Genomic DNA, 23,920 nt, shown 5'->3' on the forward strand with positions numbered 1-23,920 from the left:
TCCCTCCCTCCCTCCCTCCCTCCCTCCCTCCCTCCCTCCCTCCCTCCCTCCCTCCCTCCCTCCCTCCCTCCCTCCCTCCCTCCCCTGTTTATCCTAACCTCTTCCTCTCTCCCCTGTTTATCCTAACCTCTCCCTCCCTCCCCTGTTTATCCTAACCTCTACCTCCCCCCTCCCCTGTTTATCCTCCCTCCCTCCCTCCCTCCCTCCCTCCCTCCCTCCCTCCCTCCCTCCCTCCCTCCCCTGTTTATCCTAACCTCTTCCTCTCTCCCCTGTTTATCCTAACCTCTCCCTCTCTCCCCTGTTTATCCTAACCTCTCCCTCCCTCCCCTGTTTATCCTAACCTCTCCCTCTCTCCCATGTTTATCCTAACCTCTCCCTCTCTCTCCTGTTTATCCTAACCTCTTCCTCTCTCCCCTGTTTATCCTAACCTCTCCCTCTCTCCCCTGTTTATCCAAACTCTCCCTCTCTCCCCTGTTTATCCTAACCTCTTCCTCTCTCCCCTGCTTATCCTAACCTCTTCATCTCTCCCCTGCTTATCCTAAACTCTCCCTTTCTCCTTTGTTTATCCAAACTCTCACCCTCTCCCCTGTTTATCCTAACCTCTTCCTTTCTCCCCTGTTTATCCAAACTCTCCCTCTCTCCCCTGTTTATACTAACCTCTTCCTCTCTCCCCTGTTTATCCTAACCTCTCCCTCTCCCCTGTTTATCCTAACCTCTCCCTCTCCCCTGTTTATCCTAACCTCTCCCTCTCCCCTGTTTATCCAAACCTCTCCCTCTCTCTCCAGTTTATCCTAACCTCTCCCTCTCTCCCCTGTTTATCCTAACCTCTCCCTCTCTCCCCTGTTTATCCTAACCCCTCCCTCCCTCCCCCTCCCTCCCTCCCTCCCTCCCTCCCTCCCTCCCTCCTCCCTCCCTCCCTCCCTCCCTCCCTCCCTCCCTCCCTCCCCTGTTTATCCTAACCTCTCCCCTCTCTCCTGTTTATCCTAACCTCTCCCTCTCTCCCCTGTTTATCCTAACCTCTCCCTCCCTCCCTCCCCTGTTTATCCTAACCTCTCCCTCTCTCTCCTGTTTATCCTAACCTCTCCCTCTCTCCCCTGTTTATCCTAACCTCTCCCTCTCTCCCCTGTTTATCCTAACCTCTCCCTCTCTCCCCTGTTTATCCTAAACTCTCCCTCTCTCCCCTGTTTATCCTAACCTCTCCCTCTCTCCCCTGTTTATCCTAACCTCTCCCTCCCTCCCTCCCCTGTTTATCCTAACCTCTCCCTCCCTCTCTCTCCTGTTTATCCTAACCTCTCCCTCTCTCCCCTGTTTATCCTAACCTATCCCTCTCTCCCCTGTTTATCCTAACCTCTCCCTCTCTCCCCTGTTTATCCTAAACTCTCCCTCTCTCCCCTGTTTATCCTAACCTCTTCCTCTCTCCCCTGTTTATCCTAACCTCTCCCTCTCTCCCCTGTTAATCCTAACCTCTCCCTCCCTCCCTCCCTCCCTCCCTACCCTGTTTATCCTAACCTCTCCCTCTCTCTCTCCTGTTTATCCTAACCTCTCCCTCTCTCCCCTGTTTATCCTAACCTCTCCCTCCCTCTCACCCATGTTTATCCTAACCTCTCCCTCTCTCCCCTGTTTATCCTAACCTCTCCCTCCCTCTCTCCCCTGTTTATCCTAACCTCTCCCTCCCTCCCCTGTTTATCCTAACCTCTCCCTCCCTCCCCTGTTTATCCTAACCTCTCCCTCCCTCCCTCCCCTGTTTATCCTAACCCCTCCCTCCCTCCCTCCCTCCCTCCCTCCCTCCCTCCCTCCCTCCCTCCCTCCCTCCCTCCCTCCCTCCCTCCCTCCCTCCCTCCCCTGTTTATCCTAACCTCTTCCTCTCTCCCCTGTTTATCCTAACCTCTCCCTCCCTCCCCTGTTTATCCTAACCTCTACCTCCCCCCCTCCCCTGTTTATCCTCCCTCCCTCCCTCCCTCCCTCCCTCCCTCCCTCCCTCCCTCCCTCCCTCCCTCCCTCCCTCCCTCCCTCCCTCCCTCCCCTGTTTATCCTAACCTCTTCCTCTCTCCCCTGTTTATCCTAACCTCTCCCTCTCTCCCCTGTTTATCCTAACCTCTCCCTCCCTCCCCTGTTTATCCTAACCTCTCCCTCTCTCCCATGTTTATCCTAACCTCTCCCTCTCTCTCCTGTTTATCCTAACCTCTTCCTCTCTCCCCTGTTTATCCTAACCTCTCCCTCTCTCCCCTGTTTATCCAAACTCTCCCTCTCTCCTCTGTTTATCCTAACCTCTTCCTCTCTCCCCTGCTTATCCTAACCTCTTCATCTCTCCCCTGCTTATCCTAAACTCTCCCTTTCTCCTTTGTTTATCCAAACTCTCACCCTCTCCCCTGTTTATCCTAACCTCTTCCTTTCTCCCCTGTTTATCCAAACTCTCCCTCTCTCCCCTGTTTATACTAACCTCCTCCTCTCTCCCCTGTTTATCCTAACCTCTCCCTCTCCCCTGTTTATCCTAACCTCTCCCTCTCCCCTGTTTATCCAAACCTCTCCCTCTCTCTCCAGTTTATCCTAACCTCTCCCTCTCTCCCCTGTTTATCCTAACCTCTCCCTCTCTTCCCTGTTTATCCTAACCCCTCCCTCCCTCCCTCCCTCCCTCCCTCCCTCCCTCCCTCCCTCCCTCCCTCCCTCCCTCCCTCCCTCCCTCCCTCCCTCCCTCCCTCCCTCCCTCCCTCCCCTGTTTATCCTAACCTCTCCCCTCTCTCCTGTTTATCCTAACCTCTCCCTCTCTCCCCTGTTTATCCTAACCTCTCCCTCCCTCCCTCCCCTGTTTATCCTAACCTCTCCCTCTCTCTCCTGTTTATCCTAACCTCTCCCTCTCTCCCCTGTTTATCCTAACCTATCCCTCTCTCCCCTGTTTATCCTAACCTCTCCCTCTCTCCCCTGTTTATCCTAAACTCTCCCTCTCTCCCCTGTTTATCCTAACCTCTTCCTCTCTCCCCTGTTTATCCTAACCTCTCCCTCCCTCCCTCCCCTGTTTATCCTAACCTCTCCCTCCCTCTCTCTCCTGTTTATCCTAACCTCTCCCTCTCTCCCCTGTTTATCCTAACCTATCCCTCTCTCCCCTGTTTATCCTAACCTCTCCCTCTCTCCCCTGTTTATCCTAAACTCTCCCTCTCTCCCCTGTTTATCCTAACCTCTTCCTCTCTCCCCTGTTTATCCTAACCTCTCCCTCTCTCCCCTGTTAATCCTAACCTCTCCCTCCCTCCCTCCCTCCCTCCCTCCCTACCCTGTTTATCCTAACCTCTCGCTCTCTCTCTCCTGTTTATCCTAACCTCTCCCTCTCTCCCCTGTTTATCCTAACCTCTCCCTCCCTCTCTCCCCTGTTTATCCTAACCTCTCCCTCTCTCCCCTGTTTATCCTAACCTCTCCCTCCCTCTCTCCCCTGTTTATCCTAACCTCTCCCTCCCTCCCCTGTTTATCCTAAACTCTCCCTCTCTCTCCTGTTTATCCTAACCTCTGCCTCTCTCCCAAGTGAACTGTAGTTCTTCATAAAACCACACTGGAGACTGCACTACATCTGTCTTCCCTTGAGATCATTGTCTTATGATTATCGTCCTGTGTCATTTACATGGAACTTGCAGTCTTTCATTATTTAGTCACCAACCCGATGGTAGAAAATTAGCTCCATTGTGTTGCCCAAGTATAGTGCCTGACTGCAATGTATTCTGATTTAAGCAAGCATCCTAAATGTCCTTTATTGGTCATGCAAAGTGGTAGGTGTCCATTTATAGTGTGTCTTTATGAATGACGGGTGACTGGAGACACACAAGGTCTTTATCAGCACAACAGTGTCCGCTCTTGGTTAAATGCAAATATAGTGTTTGTGTTGTGTTGGTGGTGCTGTCTAATTACTGATGGCGCCTGCGCTTGTGCAAGCTCACATGCAGACACACACACACACACAGACACAAACTGAAAGTGACATCAATTTAGGAATGCTAATGAGAACGAGGCTGAATGGAAGATGGCTACAGAGAGAGAGAGAGAGAGAGAGAGAGAGAGAGAGAGAGAGAGAGAGAGAGAGAGAGAGAGAGAGAGAGATGAGATTGCTTCTTTACTTACTTCAAATTGTAGTCGTACATACACAGCTTACAGCATGTATATAAGGTACAGTGAAATGCTTGCGTGCTATAGCTCCTTCAACAATGCAGCACAATAATCACAATCAATAATAAAAAAGTATAATAAAAAATAACAAGTTGTCAGGTCTTTGCAGGGAGTCAGCTAGGGTTAGCTGTTCAGCAGGCTGATGGCCTGGTGGTGGAAGCTGTCTCGCAGCCTGTTGATTCGAGAACCGATGCTTCGATACTGCTTGCCAGATTGTAACAGAGTGAACAGTCCATGGCTCGGATAACTAGGAGTCCTTGGTGATCTTCCAGGCCTTACTCTGATACCGCCTGGTGTAAATGTCCTGGAGGGCAGAGAGCTCGCCCCCCCAGTGATGTATTGAGCCGTCCGCACCACCCTCTATAGAGCCTTGCGGTTGAAGGCGGTGCAGTTGCAATACCAGGCGGTGATACAGCTGGTTAAGATTCTCTCGATGGTGCAGCTGTAGAATTTCTTGAGGATCTGAGGGCCCGTGCGAAATTTCTTCAGCCACCTGAGGTTGAAGAGGCACTGTTGCACCTTCTCCAGCCCGGTGTCGGTGTGATTGGTCCATTTCAGGTCCTCTGTGATGTGCGCACCGAGGAACTGGAAATGGTGACCCTCTCGGCTGCAGCCCCATCAAAAAAAATTTAAACAACTGAAATGTGATTTTTGAAGTTTGTTTTTTCATCAATGAGGACCCCCAAGAATTTAGTGGATTGAACGCGGGATAATCGATTTCCTAATAGAAAATGTAGAATCACGAGCATGTAAAAGCTTTCTAATAATTCAAATTGGGCTGTCAAATGATTTAACTAATGAATCGAGTTAATGGCATTAGTTCATCGCGATTTGCTCATGTGTGGCCCTAAATAAATATTTATCCATTTAAAAAGCAGTGCAGAGTTACAGGCATATTATGCTTTGATTGTAAGGGACGGAAACACAAAATGATCTATATCAGAATGTTTAAATAGCATTTTCAACATAAACAACACAAAAGTCACTGTAACATACAGCTATTAATGCTCCCAATGTTTAAGTAGGCCTACTCCCTGTTATCAATGTTTAAGTAGGCCTACTCCCTCTTATCAATGTTTAAGTAGGCCTACTCCCCCTTATCAATGTTTAAGTAGGCCTACTCCCTGTTATCAATGTTTAAGTAGGCCTACTCCCTCTTATCAATGTTTAAGTAGGCCTACTCCCCCTTATCAATGTTTAAGTAGGCCTACTCCCTGTTATCAATGTTTAAGTAGGCCTACTCCCTGTTATCAATGTTTAAGTAGGCCTACTCCCTCTTATCAATGTTTAAGTAGGCCTACTCCCTGTTATCAATGTTTAAGTAGGCCTACTCCCTGTTATCAATGTTTAAGTAGGCCTACTCCCTCTTATCAATGTTTAAGTAGGCCTACTCCCTGTTATCAATGTTTAAGTAGGCCTACTCCCTCTTATCAATGTTTAAGTAGGCCTACTCCCTGTTATTAATGTTTAAGTAGGCTTACTCCCTCTTATCAATGTTTAAGTAGGCCTATTCCCTCTTATCAGTGTTCTTGAAGTTTACACTTGCGCACAGCACACACACGCACTATTTTAAAATGGCCCACGACATGCACACAAATCCGCGGCAGAAAGAAAAAATATAACTCTGGTAATATCGGGCATAACTTTTACATGATTCTGGCTAGAGGCACACAGTCTTCAGCCATTTTAATGCACAAGCATTGACTGTAGCTGTGTTCCATGTTGTGTTCTGTGCTTTAAAGGGTCTGTTACTAAAACACGTGTTCTTGAACGTTTCCATGCGGTGAAGAAATGGAGACATGATTTACGGTGTAAACGATAAACAGGTTGCGCATAACTTTGACAGCCCTAATTTTAAGACACCTTATTTGCTTTAAACCAGTCGTCTAAATTTGTTTTATTACGAATTCATTTTAACGATCAATTTCTGACCATCTTTATCAGACAGAAAGATGTTGGTGTCATCAGCAAACAATATAAAGTGTACAATCAATCAAAATTGACATTAACATACATTTAAAACGCTATGGACCAAGGATCAAACCTTGAGGAACTCCACAGGGCATGTTCTTGAACTCCGATACTGTGCCACGAAACAAACTGTTTCCTATAAACCAAGTAGCCCCTAAACCAGTTCGAGGTCTCTATTTCGAAGCCCATAAGTTTGTAATTTATGCAACAACAAAAAAATTGTCAGCAGTATCGAAGGCTTTCGAAAGGTCAATGCTTTCTTATTTACTTATGTGTGTGTGTTTTATTTATCTGTGAGTGACTCAGCCAGTGGGAGGAGTCTGGGAGTGTAGCTGGTCTTGTGTTGAGTTAGAGTGCATCTGCTTTGCTGACACTCTCTGTCTGTGCAGAGAGACTCTCTCTTCAAGTAATTGGCCCAAAGTCAGATGAGTAATGGCCCCTGACCACATCAGTCATAACTCTACTCCCTGGCCTTCGGGGCTGTACAGTCACCACAGTGAGCAATATAGTACCCCCCACTGAGACAGACAGGAACAGGCATTACTCATGTCCACCATCCCATCCTACTAGCACAGGGTTTTGCGTGTTTTATAAAAACGTATACAATCCCTTCAGAAGGTATTCATACCCCTTGACTTATTTCCCATTTTGTTGTGTTCTCACGCATCTACACACAGTATTCCATAATGACAAAGTGAAAGCAGATTTATTGAAATTGAAATACAGAAATATCTACTTTACATAAGTATTCACACATTTTTGGGTATGTTTGTATCAGCTTTGCACATCTGGATTTGTGGATTTTCTCCCATTCTTCCTTGCAGATTTTCTCAAGCTCTGTTAAGTTAGATGGGGAGTAGCGGTGAACAGCATTTTTCACAGATTTCCAGGCTTTGACTCAAGGACTTTCACATTCTTGATCTAAAGCCATTCCAGCATTGCTTTGGCTGTATGCTTGGGGTCAAATCTTCGCCCCCAGTCCAAGGTTGTTTGCACTCTGAAGCAGGTTTTCATCAAGGATCTGCTTGTATTTGGCTCCATTAATTGTTCTCTCTATCCTTACCAGTCTCCCAGCCTCTGCCACTGAAAAGCAACCCCATAGCATGATGCCGCCACCACCATGTTTCACGGTAGGAATGGTGTTAGATGGGTGCTGAGCTGTGCCTGGTTTTCTCCAGACATACCGCTTTGCATTCAGGCCAAAGAGTTCAATTTTTCTCACATCAGACCACAGAATAATTTGCCTTATGATCATAGAGTTGTTCACATGTGTTTTTGCAAACTCCAGGTGTATTATGTGGCTTCTGTCTGGCCACTCTCCCATAAAGCCCAGATTGTTGAAGTGCTGTAGAGACTGTTGTCCTTCTAGCAGGTTCTCCCATCACAGCCAAGGAACTCTGTAGATCTGTTAGAGTGGTCATTGGGTCCTTCTTGCACGGTTGCTCAGTTTGGATGGACAGCCAGCTCGAGGCAGAGTCTGGGTAGTTTCACATTTTTTCAATTTCCCAATGATGGAGACCACGGTGCTCTTGGAAACTTTCAACACTCTTGAAATTGTTTCCCAGATATATGCCTCATCACAATTCTATCTGGGAGATCTACGGACAGTTCATTGGACTTCATGGCATAGTTTCTGCTCTGACATGCACTGTCAACTGTGGACCCTTCTATGGGCGTGTATGTTTTATTCTAAATCATGTCCAAACAATTGAATTGGCCACAGGTGGACTCCATGTCAAGGATGAACAAAGAAATTGGATGCACCTAAGTTCAATTTGGAGTGTCATAACAAAGGTGTGTGAATACTTATTTAAGTTAGATATTTCTGTATATCATTTTTTTTAAATCAATTTGCTCAAATGTAAAAAAAACAACAACATGTTTTCTCTTTGTCATGATGGGGTGTGTAGATGAGTGTGAATTTTTGTAATTTTATTATTTTTAAATATTCTGGCTGTAACAACAAGATGTGGAATAAATCAAGGGGTATGAATACTTTCTGAAAGCACTGTAGCAGGCTGGTAACAACAGTTTTTGGCTCAGACTCTCTTTCTCTCTTACACTCTCTATCCCCCCTCCCCTCTCCCCTCTCTTTCTCTCTTACATTCTCTATCCCCCCCTCCCCTCTCTTTCTCTCTTACACTCTCTATCCCCCCCTCCCCTCTCCCCTCTCTTTCTCACTTACACTCTCCATACCCCTCTCCCTCCCTCTCTCTTACACTCTCTATCCCCTCTCCCCTCTCCCTCCCTCTCTCTTACACTCTCTATCCCCCCTCCCCTCTCCCTCCCTCTCTCTTACACTCTCTATCCCCACCTCCCCTCTCCCTCCCTCTCTCTTACACTCTCTATCCCCCCTCCCCTCTCCCCTCTCTTTCTCTCTTACACTCTCTATCTCCCCCTCCCCTCTCCCCTCTCTTTCTCTCTTACACTCTCTATCCCTCCCTCCCCTCTCCCTTCTCTTTATCTCTTACACTCTCTATCCCCCCTCCCCTCTCCCCTCTCTTTCTCTCTTACACTCTCTATCCCCCCTCCACTCTCCCCTCTCTTTCTCTCTTACACTCTCTATCCTTCCCTTCCCTCTCCCTTCTCTTTCTCTCTTACACTCTCTATCCCCCCTCCCCTCTCCCCTCTCTTTCTCTCTTACACTCTCTATCCCCCCTCCCCTCTCCCCTTTCTTTCTCTCTTACACTCTCTATCCCCCCTCCCCTCTCTTTCTCTCTTACACTCTCTATCCCCCCTCCCCTCTCCCCTCTCTTTCTCTCTTACACTCTCTATCCCCCCTCCCCTCTCTTTCTCTCTTACACTCTCTATTCCCCTCCCCTCTCTTTCTCTCTTACACTCTCTATCCCCCCTCCCCTCTCCCCTCTCCCCTCTCTTTCTCTCTTACACTCTCTATCCCCCCCTCCCCTCTCCCCTCTCTTTCTCTCTTACACTCTCTATCCCCCCTCCCCTCTCCCCTCTCCCCTCTCTTTCTCTCTTACACTCTCTATCCCCCTCTCCCCTCTCTTTCTCTCTTACACTCTCTATCCCCCCCTCCCCTCTCCCCTCTCTTCCTCTCTTACACTCTCTATCCCCCCCTCCCCTCTCCCCTCTCCCCTCTCTTTCTCTTTTACACTCTCTATCCCCCCCTCCCCTCTCTTTCTCTCTTACACTCTCTATTCCCCCCTCCCCTTTCTTTCTCTCTTACACTCTCTATCCCCCCCCTCCCCTCTCCCCTCTCTTTCTCTCCCTCTCTCTTCAGGATTGTGGTGAATGTGAGTGGCGCTCCCGTCCTGTGGCGTGTTGACAAGGATGGCTTCCAGCATTCCTCCTTGGTGGAGGGGACCATCATGTGGTTCCAGCAGGTCTCAGATGGACTGGTGGTCCCTGACCACTCCCTCCCCCTGGGACACAACTACTTCCTCAGTAAGTAGGAAGCACTTCCACAACTACAATAATACTGCTACAAAAAAAGCAATATGGATTCGGGAGGTGGGGGGTGGGAAACATGGTTTCCGGGTGGGGAGGGAGGATGCAGGCGGGTAGATGTGGAGGAGGGGTGGTTTGGGTTATCTTTGTATGCATTTCCTTGATAGTGTTTGTACCTGTACCACCCCCCCCCCCCCCCCCAAAACATATACATACTTAACTAAATTAAAAGTTGGTCACAAACAAAACAAATAATATGGAGGAAAGAACTTTCTCCTGTTATTCTCTCCTCCTGTCCATCTTGTGGGAAACCTAGACACATGTAGCAAGCACTTGTTTACCTACCACTGATGCGTATGTTTTATGGTAAGAGGTTACAATCTCCTAAGAAATGAATCCAGTAGCACATCTGATGGTGTAATGCATAAGACACAATTACTTCCTCAGTAAGGCCCCTCCTCCATCTCAATTTACTTACTTATGTAATCCTATTGGTTCCCATGTGGAACAGAAGGCTTTCTGCCACTTCAATACAACTGTTAAAAACCATATGGAGGAATATAGGTTACTCTATTCTGTCTGTCCATTTGGTGGTAAACGTATATTCATATGTGTTATGGCACTATCACTTCCATATTTCCAAACCTGTCATTGGTGCATACTGTATTTTGGGTTAGAGATGGCTATCTTCAACTCCAAGGGAATGGATCCTTGCATAGCACATCTAGTGGTAAAAGTGCATATACTACATATTTATACGTAGAACATACGTGTAGTTTATTGGTATAAGGTACCTCAAAGTCAGAGCCATGAATAGGATAGTATGGTATTCCATGTTTTCAATTTTACCATTCACCTTCTCTGCTGTGTTCCGAGCTGTCTGGATCAGTAATTTGCATGAAATGTCAATCAAGAACACAATATCCATAAAATCCATAAACAGTATGATAATGGCTCATTTGTATGGGGGTGGCGCACATAAACACTTGGCTCTGGAATTCAATTTAGTTATCTTTCTGCATATTTTATCGCTAAGTCTTTCTATTTTCAATGAGGAATGTTACAGTAACGTACGCCCTGAGGGTTCGGTAGATCCCAGCAGGTGTGGCGTCATAATTGGTGTCCTACCCTTTAGTGAATTTTCTACTTGACCCCTGTGCGTGGCCTCCATAACAACACAGCTTTGTCATGTCTCAGCTTGTCTGTCCACTGACCTTGTGCTGGCTGAAGACACTCCGCCTGAGATCCTGCGGCTCTGTCTGAGGAGATGGTGTTTGTGGGGGAGGGGCAACATCAAGAGAGAGGGGGGGAGAAGAGAGAGAGATAGAGGGAGAATGAGGGGGAGTGAGGGACGGGAGAGAGGACAGGAAGGGGAGAGAGAATTAAAGAGAGAGAAAGAGTTGTTTTTCTGTCATCGTGTTTGACGGTTTACCTCTCTGGATAATAAATGAGTCACGTCCTTGAGAGCAAGACTGCTGTGGAGCTGTGTTTATGTCTGCTTGTGTGCATCCCACATAATCTGCCTCACATGCAAAAACATGCACTACACACGCACACGTGCACACACGTTCCCACTCGTGCATAGATGCATGTACGTACATGAGACAGATGGTGTGAATGAAATACTGATGGTGGCATACAGAGTGGACTGTAAAATATACATATACAGTGAGGGGAAAAAGTATTTGATCCCCTGCTGATTTTGTACGTTTGCCCACTGACAAAGAAATGATCCGTCTATAATTTTAATGGTAGGTTTATTTGAACAGTAAGAGACAGAATAACAACAAAAAAATCCAGAAAAACGCATGTCAAAAATGTTATACATATTTGACCCCTCTGCAAAACAGGACTTAGTACTTGGTGGCAAAACCCTTGTTGGCAATCACAGAGTTTCTTGTAGTTGGCCCTCAGGTTTGCACACATCTCAGGAGGGATTTTGTCCCACTCCTCTTTGCAGATCTTCTCCAAGTCATTAAGGTTTCGAGGCTGACGTTTGGCAACTCGAACCTTCAGCTCCCTCCACAGATTTTCTATGGGATTAAGGTCTGGAGACTGGCTAGGCCACTCCAGGACCTTAATGTGCTTCTTCTTGAGCCACTCCTTTGTTGCCTTGGCCGTGTGTTTTGGGTCTTTGTCATGCTGGAATTCCCATTCCACGACCCATTTTCAATGCCCTGGCTGAGGTACTCACCCAAGATTTGACGGTACATGGCCCCGTCCATCGTCCCTTTGATGTGGTGAAGTTGCCCTTTTTACAGTGTGCGTGTTTAATGCTACGTTTAGACAGGCAGCTCAATTCTGATTTTTTTTCTCACTAATTGCTCTTTTGACAAATCAGTTCATCTCTGTAAAAGATCTGATGTGAAAAGATCTGATGTGATTGGTCAAAAGACCAATTAGTGAAAAAAATATCAGAATTGGGCTGACTGTCTAAACGCAGCAGGAGTGCTGCATCCAAGAAGAGCAGTGACTGTGCATTTGTGAGCTTGTGTTGTGAGGAACAGACGTCACTGGGCTGATCTAACCAGAAAATGGTGAGGTGTTAGGGGACCAGCTTGTACAGACTCCTGATTGGCTGCAGGGCTTTGCTGTGGCAATGACTTATCCTGGCTGTGCTCACGCCTTATTGGCTCAGAGCAGGTTCATAACGATGGCTGTTAATCTTCACTTTGAGTCTATTTTAAAATGGATGCTTCTGTTTTGATTCATATTTGCTCACATGGCCTTTTCTTCAACATTTCTCTAATAGTTGGTCGCAGAGGAATCCATTTTTCTTTTGCAGTGGCAGCTAGAGGTGTCTTATCCAGGCAATGATCCATATGCAACCCCTCCTAGAACATTTGTCAAACATAAGGTGTTCTGGTCAATGTTGTGCACAATGATGTTCATCTTCTGTTAGTTTAAACATAATCTTCTTTGCAAGGAACCATCACCTCTCTCTGCACCTAGCCTCTGTACCTAAGTCCTTGTCGACCCCTCACCCCCCAACCACCATTTTCTCTCTAGCTAAATAGGCAGTTTGTTCAATATTGCTCACATGTGGTCAGCCTTTTCATATTTATCAAGGTGAATCAGCTAGGACCTTAGAATAACTGTTTTTTCTCTCTCCCGTTGTAGGTGTGTTGCGCATGGGCGCCCCCAGTGGTTCGGAGGTCACCCTGCGTCTCAATCTGACAGTGAAGGCCAGCAGCTGTGTGGAGCCTGGCAGTCGCTTCAGCGACCCACAATGCTCTGGGAAGGGGAAGTGCATCACTCAGCCCTCTGTGGTAAGAGGTCAGGGATCAGATATGTGATGTCAGCTGCCCTTGAGTTGGTGAATCAGTCCCTTGTCTTTGGGCTTGATCCTTTGAACAATATTTCAAGGCTTAAAATGTCACTTTCAATATTCAGAAAACAGGTTTTCCCCTCAATATACTGGAAGGTAACTGCTGTAATTCAGCAGAATATTGTAAGATTGCGATAGTATTGTCTTGATGATACACTATGCGGTAACATAGCAACAGGAGACTGAGAGGAGAAAAAGATAAGCAAGACAGAATAAAGACCATGCCTTATTGCCAGAAAGGTATTGAGGGATGGAGACAGAGGTCTTAAGTCCTGCATCTCTACTACTCCCTGGGGCCCCCCCTCTCGCTAGGTCCCTAGGGGCGTCACTGTTAGCACACTGATCACTGCTGCACAGAGGAGTAGAGAGAGGAAATGGAGAGAACCAAGGTGAAGAGTGAGAGAAAAGAAAAGAGAAGAGAGGAAGGGAGGGAGAGGAGACGCGTGATAGACTGAGGTCCTGCTAACTCGTTCCCTCCCCCCTACAGGTGCATTGTTACAGGGTGATTTAGCACACCCCACTATGGGGAGCTGGGAGGAAAAGGGCATCGGTGGGGTGTACAGGACTAGCAATAGAGAATCGCAGAGCCCCATGTAGCCCCAGTATCCAGAACCATCCCAGTGATGTATAAAGTGTTTTGAGTCAGTATGTGACAGTGACCCCGTGTCCCCTCTGACCTCTAGAGCACCTTCTTCTGTGAGTGTGAGGATGGTTACTCTGGGATATTCTGTGAGGAGTTTGATGCCTGCCGCCTCAGGCCCTGCCAGAACTACGCCATCTGTAGTGACTTGAGGCAGGGGGACGAGGGCCGTAACTTCACTTGTATCTGCCCCCCAGGTAACTACTGTGTGTGTGTGTGTGTGTGTGTGTGTGTGTGTGTGTGTCTGTCTGTACATGCGTATGAGCGTGCATCACAGGAGCCTGCTGAGGGGAGAACGGCTCATAATGATGGCCGGAACGGTGCAAATGGAATGGCATCAAACACTTGCAAATTAAAAGTGGTTGATGTATTTGACACCATTCCTCCGATTCCGCTCCAGCCATTACAAGCCCGCTCTGCCCAACCCCATGTGGAATGCATGCCTGCGTGTGTGTGAGTGTCTCCAAATGAAATAGGGAATGCAGAGAAGAATGCAACCTTTCAACTTATCAACTAGATATGTTTGGGGCCCGGGCCAGTGAGTGCAGCTCTGATCTACTTGACAGGTTAATTACCTTGTTATAGAAGCAGAGGCTGTTGTTGATGGCCAGCCACATCTTATTAGAGAAGGGTGATTACAGGACTGTGGTGGTATGTCTGTCTGCCTGACAGACTGAGGGCAGTGGGTTCTCACAGGCTCATCCAGAGCAATATGGAGGCCGCACTACATGATTGATGTTAATTGGCTTGATGGGTAGTAAGGCTGGAGGTAATTGGCTAGATGCAGGACTTGTTCTTGGAAGAGTGAGGGTTCTGTTTTGAATTGACCTAATGAGTTAATGAGGATAGACAGTCATGGGGAAGTGTGAGACGTAGGGTGACCGGTGTGAAATGTGTGTGTGTGTGTGTGATGCATCCGTGCATGCTTGTTATAGTGGTAGTTGGTTGGTTTGCATGTCAATGCTTTAGAGTTGCGTGTGTATATTTGGCTCCTGTGTGTGTTCAGGTTTAATGCTATGTGACACTGTGTTTCGTCTGTGTGCTACAGGGTTCCAGGGTGATCTTTGCCAGTTGCAGGTGGACCACTGCCTGTCTCAGCCCTGCAGAAATGGGGCTACCTGCTCCAGCAGCCTGGCAGGACCCAGGTGCTACTGCCCTGAGGGTAGGTACTTTATCATAGGTCTGCCTTGAGGGTAGGTACTTTATCATAGGTCTGCCCTGAAGGTACCCCAGTACCAATAGCACAGCAATGCTCTGAGTGCAGAACAACTCTTGCCATAACATAACATGTACAGATCCACAGCAATGCACAATAGCAAGGATGTACTGCACAATACCACGTTGTTAATCCGTTTTATTTTCAGATCCTCATTAGCTGGTTGTGTGTGTGTTGGACTGTCCTGGTTCTAGGCGTGTGTCTGGTGTTCTTGTGTGCGTGCGTGGTGTGTATATGCGTCAGTGTGTGTGCGTGTGAGTCTGAATGTGTGTGTGAGGCTATCATGGTAGCGCTGCTGTTAGTTTCTGTGTCTGCTCTCTGTTTATCTGTGCCAGCCCGTTGCTTAATTTAAGCCTTCCTCCGCTAGTCTAATTAGTCCTCCTGGCCCTAACGACCTGCTCTCAGCCCCACATGGGAAATCTACACTAGCCCGCTAAAACTAAATTCTGCCAAACACAGCACTCCTAAATAAGGGCATGCCAATCCACGCTTTTTATGTACACACACACACACACACACACACACACACACACACACACACACACACACACACACACACACACACACACACACACACACACACACACACACACACACACACACTCCCATGGAAAACCATCCTGGAACAATCCTCTTCGAACAGATCACAGAACACAACAGAACACAACAACAGAGGTAGAAATGTACAACCTGATCCAGAAAATATAGTACATTGCAGGTACAATTCCCTGCGGTCACTGAGTTCTGATTCACAGTCCTGCTAGCAACGCAACTCAGATTAAATTATTAATCTTACACTGTTGGACGAGCGCCAATGCCGACCAGAATATTTTATTCATCCACAGCAGTTTTTTTCCTTTGGTTGTTTTCACAGAGACATCGTGGTTATGGTGCAACAATGGGGGCGGAAACTGCTTCAGCACTTTTTAATTAGTACGACAAGGAGTTGTGTGTGTGTGTGTGTGTGTGTGTGTGTGTGTGTGTGTGTGTGTGTGTGTGTGTGTGTGTGTGTGTGCGCGTGTTTGTGTGTGTGTGTGTGTGTGTGAGAGAGAGAGCGCCTCAAAATCTTTAGCAGGTTCGTTAGGTAATCCTGCCGTTTGAAGCCTTTCTACTCGATTTCAAGGCAATTAGTCAATCACATTCTCCAGTGAGCATGTGACTGCAGGTCAACACAATCAGCCAGTGGAGGCACCTCTCATCTCTACTTCTGTTTATACACAACACACTGGGAGTGGGAGCAGACAGCTCCACACTGCAGACTCATGTCCACCTGATTCCGATCCAGTCGTGAGAGACTGAGGAGGAGAGACGTAAAGAATGTGTTAGGGTTCACGGTTGTTGTTGTTTTCTTGTTGTTGTTTTCTTGCAGGTGAATGTGAGGGCAAAAGTACAGTACCAGTCTAAAGTTTGGACACACCTACTCATTCAAGGGTTTTTCTTCATTTTTTATATTTTCTACATTGTAGAACAATAGTGAAGACATCAAAACTATGAAATAACACATATGGATTCATGTAGTAGCCAAAAAAAGTGTTATAAAATATATTTGAATTAGTTTATTCTTCAAAGTAGCCATCCTTTGACTTGATGACAGCTTTGCACACTCTTGGCATTCTCTCAACCAGCTTCACCTGGATTTTCTTTCCAACAGTCTTGAAGGAGTTCCCACATATGCTGAGCACATGTTAGCTGCTTTTCCTTCACTCTGCGGTCCAACTCCTCACAAACCATTTCAATTGGGTTGAGGTCAGGTGATTGTGGAGGCAAGATCATCTGATGTAGCACTCCATCACTCTCCTTTTAGTCAAATAGCTCTTACAAAGCCTGGAGGTGTGTTGGGCCATTGTCCTGTTGAAACACAAATGATATTCCCACTAAGTGCAAACCAAGTGTGCCTTGAATTCTAAATAAATCACCAACAGTGTCACCAGCAAAGCACCCACACACCATCACACCTCCTCCTTCATGCTTCACGGTGGGAACTTCACATGCAGAGATCATCCGTTCACCTACTCTGCGTTTCACAAAGACATGGCGATTGGAACCAAAAATCTCAAATTTGGACTCATCAGACCAAAGGACAGATTTCCACTGGTCCACTGGTCCAAGCAAGTCTCTTCTTCTTATTGCTGCCCTTTAGCAATGGTTTCTTTGCAGCAATTCGACCATGAAGGCCTGATTCACACTGTATCCTCCAAACAGTTGATGTTGAGATGTGTCTGTTACTTGAACTCTGTGAAACATTTATTTGGGATGCAATTTCTGAGGCTGGTAACTCTAATGAACTTATCCTCTGCAGCAGAAGTAACTCTGGGTCTTCCTTTCCTGTGGCGGTCCCTATGAGAGCCAGTTTCATCATAGTGCTTAATGGTTTTGCGACTGCACTTGGAGAAACTTCTTGAAGTTCTTGAAATACTCCGTATTTACTGACCTTCATGTCTTAAAGTAATGATGGACTGTCGTTTGTTTTTGCTTACTTGAGCTGTTCTTGCCATGATATGGACTTGGTCTTTTACCTAATAAGGCTATCTTCTGTATACCACCCCTACCTTGTCACAACAACTGATTGGCTCAAACTCATTAAGAAGGAAAGAAATTCCACAAATGCACTTTTAACAAGGCACACCTGTTAATTGAAATGCATTCCAGGTGACTACCTCATGAAGCTGGTTGAGAGAATGCCAAGCTGTCATCAAGGCAAATGGTGGCTACTTTGATGAATCTCAAATATAAAATATATTTTGATATATTTAGCACTTTTTCTGTTACTACATGATTCCATATATGTTATTTCATAGTTTTGATGTCTTCACTATTATTCTAAAACTGTTGAAACTGGTACTGTATATCATAGTTGTATTCTACAAAGCAGGATTATGGAGTTAGTGTCACGCCTGCTCCCGCTCCCCCTCTCTGGCACTCGAGGATGCCAGGATGCCCATCATTACGTACACCTGTCACCATCATTACACGCATCAGAGCTACATTGGACTCACCTGGAATCCATCACTTTATTGATTGTCTCCTCTATATCTGTCTATTCATCAGTTAGATCCCCATGTCAGCATTAATGTCGTTATGTTTCCCCTGTCCAGATGCTGTCCGTGTTTTGTTTCATATCTGTTATTTATTAAATATTCACTCCCTGTACTTGCTTTTCGCCTCCTAGCGTCTGTCCTCACAGAACACTGAACACTAATATTGGAAGCATCAGGGAGATTTTTTGTTTTTGGTTTGGTTGGAGGAACCGAGGATGCCTCAGCTGGCTCGTCAGGCTTCCATGCCTTAGCTGGCTCAGGTGTGCGTTGGATACTGTCAGCCAGCTCATCAGGCTCCCACGCCTCAGCAGGCTCGTTCGGCTCCCACGCCTCAGCCGGCTTGTCGGGCTCCCACGCCTCAGTCGGCTCGTCGGGCTCCCACGCCTCAGTCGGCTCGTCGGACTCCCACGCCTCAGCCGGCTCGTCGGGCTCCCACGCCTCAGCCGGCTCGTCGGACTCCCACGCCTCAGCCGGCTCGTCGGGCTCCCACGCCTCAGCCGGCTCATCGGGCTCCCACACCTCAGTTTGATCCCTTTGTCAGCATTAATGTCATTATGTTTCCCCTGTCCAGATGCTGTCCATGTTTTGTTTCAAGTCTATTATTTATTAAATATTCACTCCCTGTACTTGTTTCTCGTCTCCCAGCATATGTCCTCGCAGTTAGCCAGTTAGCTTTTTTAAATATTCTGATATAACTTTTTATTATGGTCTAATTATGGTCTAATTAATTTAACAAATGAATAGACATGTCTAAGTTTAGCTTTTTTATTTAATTATAAAATCAATCGTTTTTTCTGGTTGCTTATCAAAGTTAGCTGGCTAACTCATTTATCCTGCTTTGTAGCATACCCCTCAGTGCTAGGTACAGAGAAGTTGTGTTGTATGGCATTTCCTTGTATAGCACACAGCAGAAGCAGTGTCTTCCATGAGGAAAACACAATCTCTTGTACTGTTGTTTCTTTACCTTTTTACCTTTCCTTTCGGACTAGACTGTCTCTCTTCTTTATTTGGAGAAGAAGTATATTTACTCTTGCTCCTCTCTTTTAACTATCACTGGAGACACATGAAGTGAAGAGCTTTCATAAGAATTTGGTTTCTTTTTTAAAAACCTCTCTGGGATATGTGGGACGTCCCACCTGGCCAAAAGCCAGGGAAAATGCAGAGCGCCAAATTCAAATAAATGACTATAAAAATCTAACTTTCATTAAATCACACTTGCAAGATAGCAAATTAAAGCTACACTTGTTGTGAATCCAGCCAACATGTCAGATTTCAAAAAGGCTTTTCGGCGAAAGAAAGCAATGCTATTATCTGAAGATAGCACTATAGTAAACAAAGAGAGAAACCATATTTCAACCCTGCAGGCGAGACATAAAATGCAGAAATAAAAATATAATTCATGCCTTACCTTTGACGAGCTTCTTTTGTTGGCACTCCAATAAGTCCCATAAATATCACAAATGGTCCCTTTGTTCAATTAATTCCGTCAATATATATCCAAAATGTCCATATATTTGGCGCGTTTGATCCAGAAAAACACCAGTTCCAACTTGCTCAACGTGTCTACAAAATATATCAAAAGTTACCTGTAAACTTTGCCAAAACATTTCAAACTACTTTTGTAATAAAACTTTAGGTATTTTTTAACGTAAATAATCAATAAAATTGAAGACGGGATGATCTGTGTTCAACACAGGAAGAAAACAAACTGAAGCATGCTTTCTGGTCACCTGCCTCTAACAGTACACTTCAAGTGACCCTCGTTCAAGATGGCCGTACTTCTTCATTACACAAAGGAATAACCTCAACCAATTTCTAAAGACTGTTGACATCCTGTGGAAACGATAGGAACTACAAGAAGGTCACTTAGAAATCTGGATTCCCAATGTAAACCCATTTAAAAGAGAGTGACCTCAAAAAAATAACAATTTCTGTTATAGGTTCTGTTATATTCACAGACATGATACAAACAGTTTTAGAAACTTCAGAGTGTTTTCTATCCAAATCTACTAATAATATGCATATTTTATATTCTGGGGATGAGTAGCAGGCAGTTGAATATGGTCATGCATTTCTTCCGGATGTGAAAATACTGCACCCTGTCATACAGAAGTTAAAGCATTCTCCCAATGTGCACAAGCACCCATGCACGCACGCACGCACGCACACACACACACACACGCACACACACACACACACACACACACACACACACACACACACACACACACACACACACACACACACACACACACACACACACACACACACACACACACACACACACACACACACACACACACACAGAGAAACCTATTTCTGTCAGCTGTTCCCAGTGTTGTATAACTGCCTACCCACACACACATAAATCAGACCAAGTTTATTTAGCACAGATCCTCTCGGCGGAAGTTATCACGCTGTGCATAAAACAAAGTGATGGATGACAGCAGATGACAACAATAGCTGAGGAAATTACGGCTTATGATCACCGAATGCCACTGCTGAATGCAAATAGCTGCGTTTTTTCCTGTCTATGAGCAGGTGAATAGCATTACCACAGCAGTATCATAAACATGACATAAGTCCGGTTATTAGGTGTCATGTCCATTCGTGACCCCTCATGTCAGATGACATACTGCCTACGAGCCCTTGTCAAAAGTAGTGCACTTAATAGGAAACCAATAAGATCTCCAAGTTTTACCAATTTGACTTCAGATTCAGACTTTAATCGACATTTCTCCAAATGTCAAATTTAGAAAACAAGGGTTAAAACATGACGTTTAGGCATTCATTACGAATCATTAAGTTACGGGTTAAAGTCTGATGTCCTCAGGACATGAACAGACGTCAAATTTCAAAGTCAATCTTGAGCGATTTTCCTGAAGGAATATGGGTACAATTTCAGACACAACCAGAGCCTCTAGAGGTCGTTCCCAGCAGTCCTCCTAGCTCTGTGTCTGTCCTCTGAGGTCGTTCCCAGCAGTCCTCCTAGCTCTGTGTCTGTCCTCTGAGGTCGTTCCCAGCAGTCCTCCTAGCTCTGTGTCTGTCCTCTGAGGTCTCTCTCTCTCAGCTCTGGGACTGGCACTGTCTCCAGTGGGGAACAGGAGGGGTGGGGGTGCTATATTTAGACTCCTAACTCGCTCTACAGTATTGGCAAGTAGAAGCGGTACAGCAGCTCTGCAAAAGCTGTTTTCTTCTCATATCAGAGCTCCCCTGGGAATCTGGTTAAGTGTGGAGGCTTGGTAAAGTGCGTGTGGTGGTGATGGTGGTGGTTTCGGTGCATGTGGGGGTGCACGTGTGTGCGTGCATGTGTGCAAATGCATGCACTCGCATGCGTGCGTGTGTGTGTGTCTTTACCATGCCTGCTGACCCCTACCCCCTGTGTCATAGTGAATTATGAGCTTGATCATTTGTCAGCATGAGTTGTCAGCATGATCCGAGGGAGAGAGAGAGAGACAGAGAGAGAGACAAAGACAAAGATAGGGAGAGAGAATGACAGAGAGCAGAAAGAAAGAGGAAGAAGGAAAGAAAATGAGAGAGAGAGAGAGATGGGGTCCTGATGCTCAGACACCCAGCCAGTCTCCCTGACAACACTGCCCAAGGCAAATGCACACACACACACAGCAGGGTGTCAGATTTTCCTCCCTCCTATCTTCTTCACATTCTCCTCTTTGGCACCTTGACCTCTCGTCATGTCTCCTTTTCTACAACATCTGAGATGATGTGCGGTTGTGTGTCTATGTGTGTGTGTGTGTGCACATGTATGTGTGTGTTACATGTCTCCACCCAACGCCACACTTCAGTATCCAACATTTGTCCGGGGGGGGGGGGGGGGGTTTGGGATAGGGTTGAAACAGAAAAAAAATAACAATGTGTGCCTAGCAATGGGATTGAACCCGCAATCCTCTTAGCTGTGGAGCAAAACAGTCAACATCAGGAAATTTGGATGGAACCAAATCAAAGCATGACAACTGAATGTTGCTTCTACATTGATACATTTTGATCACTTGGTCCCCTCCCTCATGTCAAACACTTGGATTCAGGAGGCGGGATTATTAAGGGAAAAGGGGGACTCTAACTCTTATTTTATACACCAATGGTTACAAGTCATTTTTTTCAAATTTGTAGCACTTCTATCCCCCAAATTATTATGGGTAATAAAAGGCTATTTGACATGGGATCTTTTTGTTCAGGACCTTTAAGCCCTTCCTCTATCCCCACCCGTAACTCCCTAGCAAGCCGTGATCCTGCTCGATGGTAATAGGCACTCACGTTGCCCCTAGTGACTGGTATGGAAGGCATCTCCCGACGTCTTGGAGACCTGGAAAAACATCTAATATTACAGCCTATCTGGTGTGACCTGGCTGCTCCACTCCCACTAGCCTCCTACATCCTGTTGCTCTTATGAGAAATACTGATCAATTGGGTCACCCTCAATCAAACCTCCATTTTGTCACACCTTCTGCAATCACTGCCTCCATCTCTGCCACTCTCAAGGTGCCACCCTTGCCTCTTCCCTCCTCACCTCTCTCCACCTTGACCCTCTGTCCTCCCTCCTTCCTCAGGAGAATGGTTCCATCACAAGCTGTTTTTTTCGGTAGCGCAGAGAGGAGACTGTAGTTTATTGTGATAGGACTGTGCCTATGGGTGTGTGCTGGCCTGTGTGTGTGCGTGTGTGTGTGTGTTACACAGTCAATATAACCTGGGAACATGTTGATTGCGTCAGTGTGTGTATTTCATCGGGCTAATGAAGAGAGGCTTTCAGGGTCTGCTGATTCATGTATTCAGATGCATGGAGGACTCTATATCACCCAGATTGATGGGCATTTATTATTTCACTGTCAGTGCAGAGAGGGAGGAATAATCTACTGGAGTCAGTGGGTTCTGTGTGGGTCTTCTTTCTTTCTTTCTTTCTTTCTTTCTTTCTTTCTTTCTTTCTTTCTTTCTCATAAATTATACATGTATGAACTACACATTGACACATCCAGCCCAAAGCAGGAGGTTTAAAAAAATGAAGTATGGGCTTTCTGGCTTGGGTTAAATAACAGTGCCTGTTTGTTTGTATGTGTTTGTGTGTGGGCGGGGAATGGGGGACGGGGCATGGGTTTGTGTGTGTAGACAAAACAGACGCTGTAGGCTACATCCCAGTGAGTCCACAGACCCACCTCAACACCCACAATGCGGTTCTTCACAACCCCAGAATCCCCGAACCCCATAGCATTCCTGCCACCAGACCAGATGCTCCCCACCCCCTCTCTCGCTCTCACTCACACTCGCTTGCTCTCTCTCTCTTGCTCTCTCTCTTTCTTTCTTTCTTTCTTTCTTTCTTTCGCTCTCTCTCTCTCTCTCTCTCTCTCTTTCTCTCTCTCTCTCTCTCTGTCTTTCATTTTCCTTCCTCTCTCTCTTTCTCTCTCTCTCTCTCTCTCTCTCTCTCTGTCTTTCATTTTCCTTCCTTCATCCTCTCTTTTTGTGCTGTCATTCTCTCGCCCTATCTTTGTCTTTGTCTTTCTCATTGTCTCACTCTCTCTCTTTCTCTCTCCTCTCTCTCTTGTACTCCCTTTATCTTTCTCAGGGTATCAGGGCAGTATGTGTGAACAGAGGGTGGACCCATGTGCCTCCAGCCCCTGCCACAACAACGGGAGCTGCTTCCCCCAGGGTCCCGGCCTGGACTTTGGCTGCAGCTGTGCTGCCGGCTTCACCGGCCCAACCTGTGCCCAGCTGGTGGACTTCTGTGCCCTCAACCCCTGTGCCCATGGGATCTGCCGCAGTGTGGGCACCAGCTACAGATGTCTGTGTGTCCCAGGTGAGCCATTAAATAACAGTGCCTGTTTAAATGGGGGGGTATTCTCTATCTGATCAACCTTCAATTATCCACACTATAGATAAGCTCTAAGACTATCTAACAGATTGATTCTCCCACAATAAATCAGATATCACAGTAAACCTAACACATATAATATAACAGTGCATTCGGAAAGTATTCAGACCCCTTCACTTTTTTTCACATTTTGTTTATGTTACAGCCTTATTCCCCTAAAAAATGTGTTCTATCAATCTACACACAATACCCCATAATGACAAAGCAAAAACAGGTTTTTATTATTTATAAATGTTTTTGTTTTTTTAACAGAAATCTTACATTTTAATCTCACATGTTGAAGCACCTTTAGCAG

At 46.1% G+C, this 23,920-nt stretch overlaps 1 protein-coding gene across 1 annotated transcript in view; it reads left to right on the top strand.

Annotated features, from left to right (window-relative positions):
- Window positions 1-23,920, top strand: part of LOC139382534 (delta and Notch-like epidermal growth factor-related receptor) — an 83,388-nt gene that overhangs the window by 49,173 nt on the left and 10,295 nt on the right. The window contains exons 4-8 of the mRNA XM_071126632.1: window positions 9,359-9,522; window positions 12,646-12,794; window positions 13,537-13,690; window positions 14,542-14,655; window positions 23,320-23,550. Coding sequence (XP_070982733.1) covers window positions 9,359-9,522; window positions 12,646-12,794; window positions 13,537-13,690; window positions 14,542-14,655; window positions 23,320-23,550 — 812 coding nt within the window. The remainder of the gene's footprint in view (window positions 1-9,358; window positions 9,523-12,645; window positions 12,795-13,536; window positions 13,691-14,541; window positions 14,656-23,319; window positions 23,551-23,920) is intronic.

Source organism: Oncorhynchus clarkii, chromosome 24 (assembly GCF_045791955.1).
Source record: "Oncorhynchus clarkii lewisi isolate Uvic-CL-2024 chromosome 24, UVic_Ocla_1.0, whole genome shotgun sequence".
Taxonomy (NCBI): domain Eukaryota; kingdom Metazoa; phylum Chordata; class Actinopteri; order Salmoniformes; family Salmonidae; genus Oncorhynchus; species Oncorhynchus clarkii.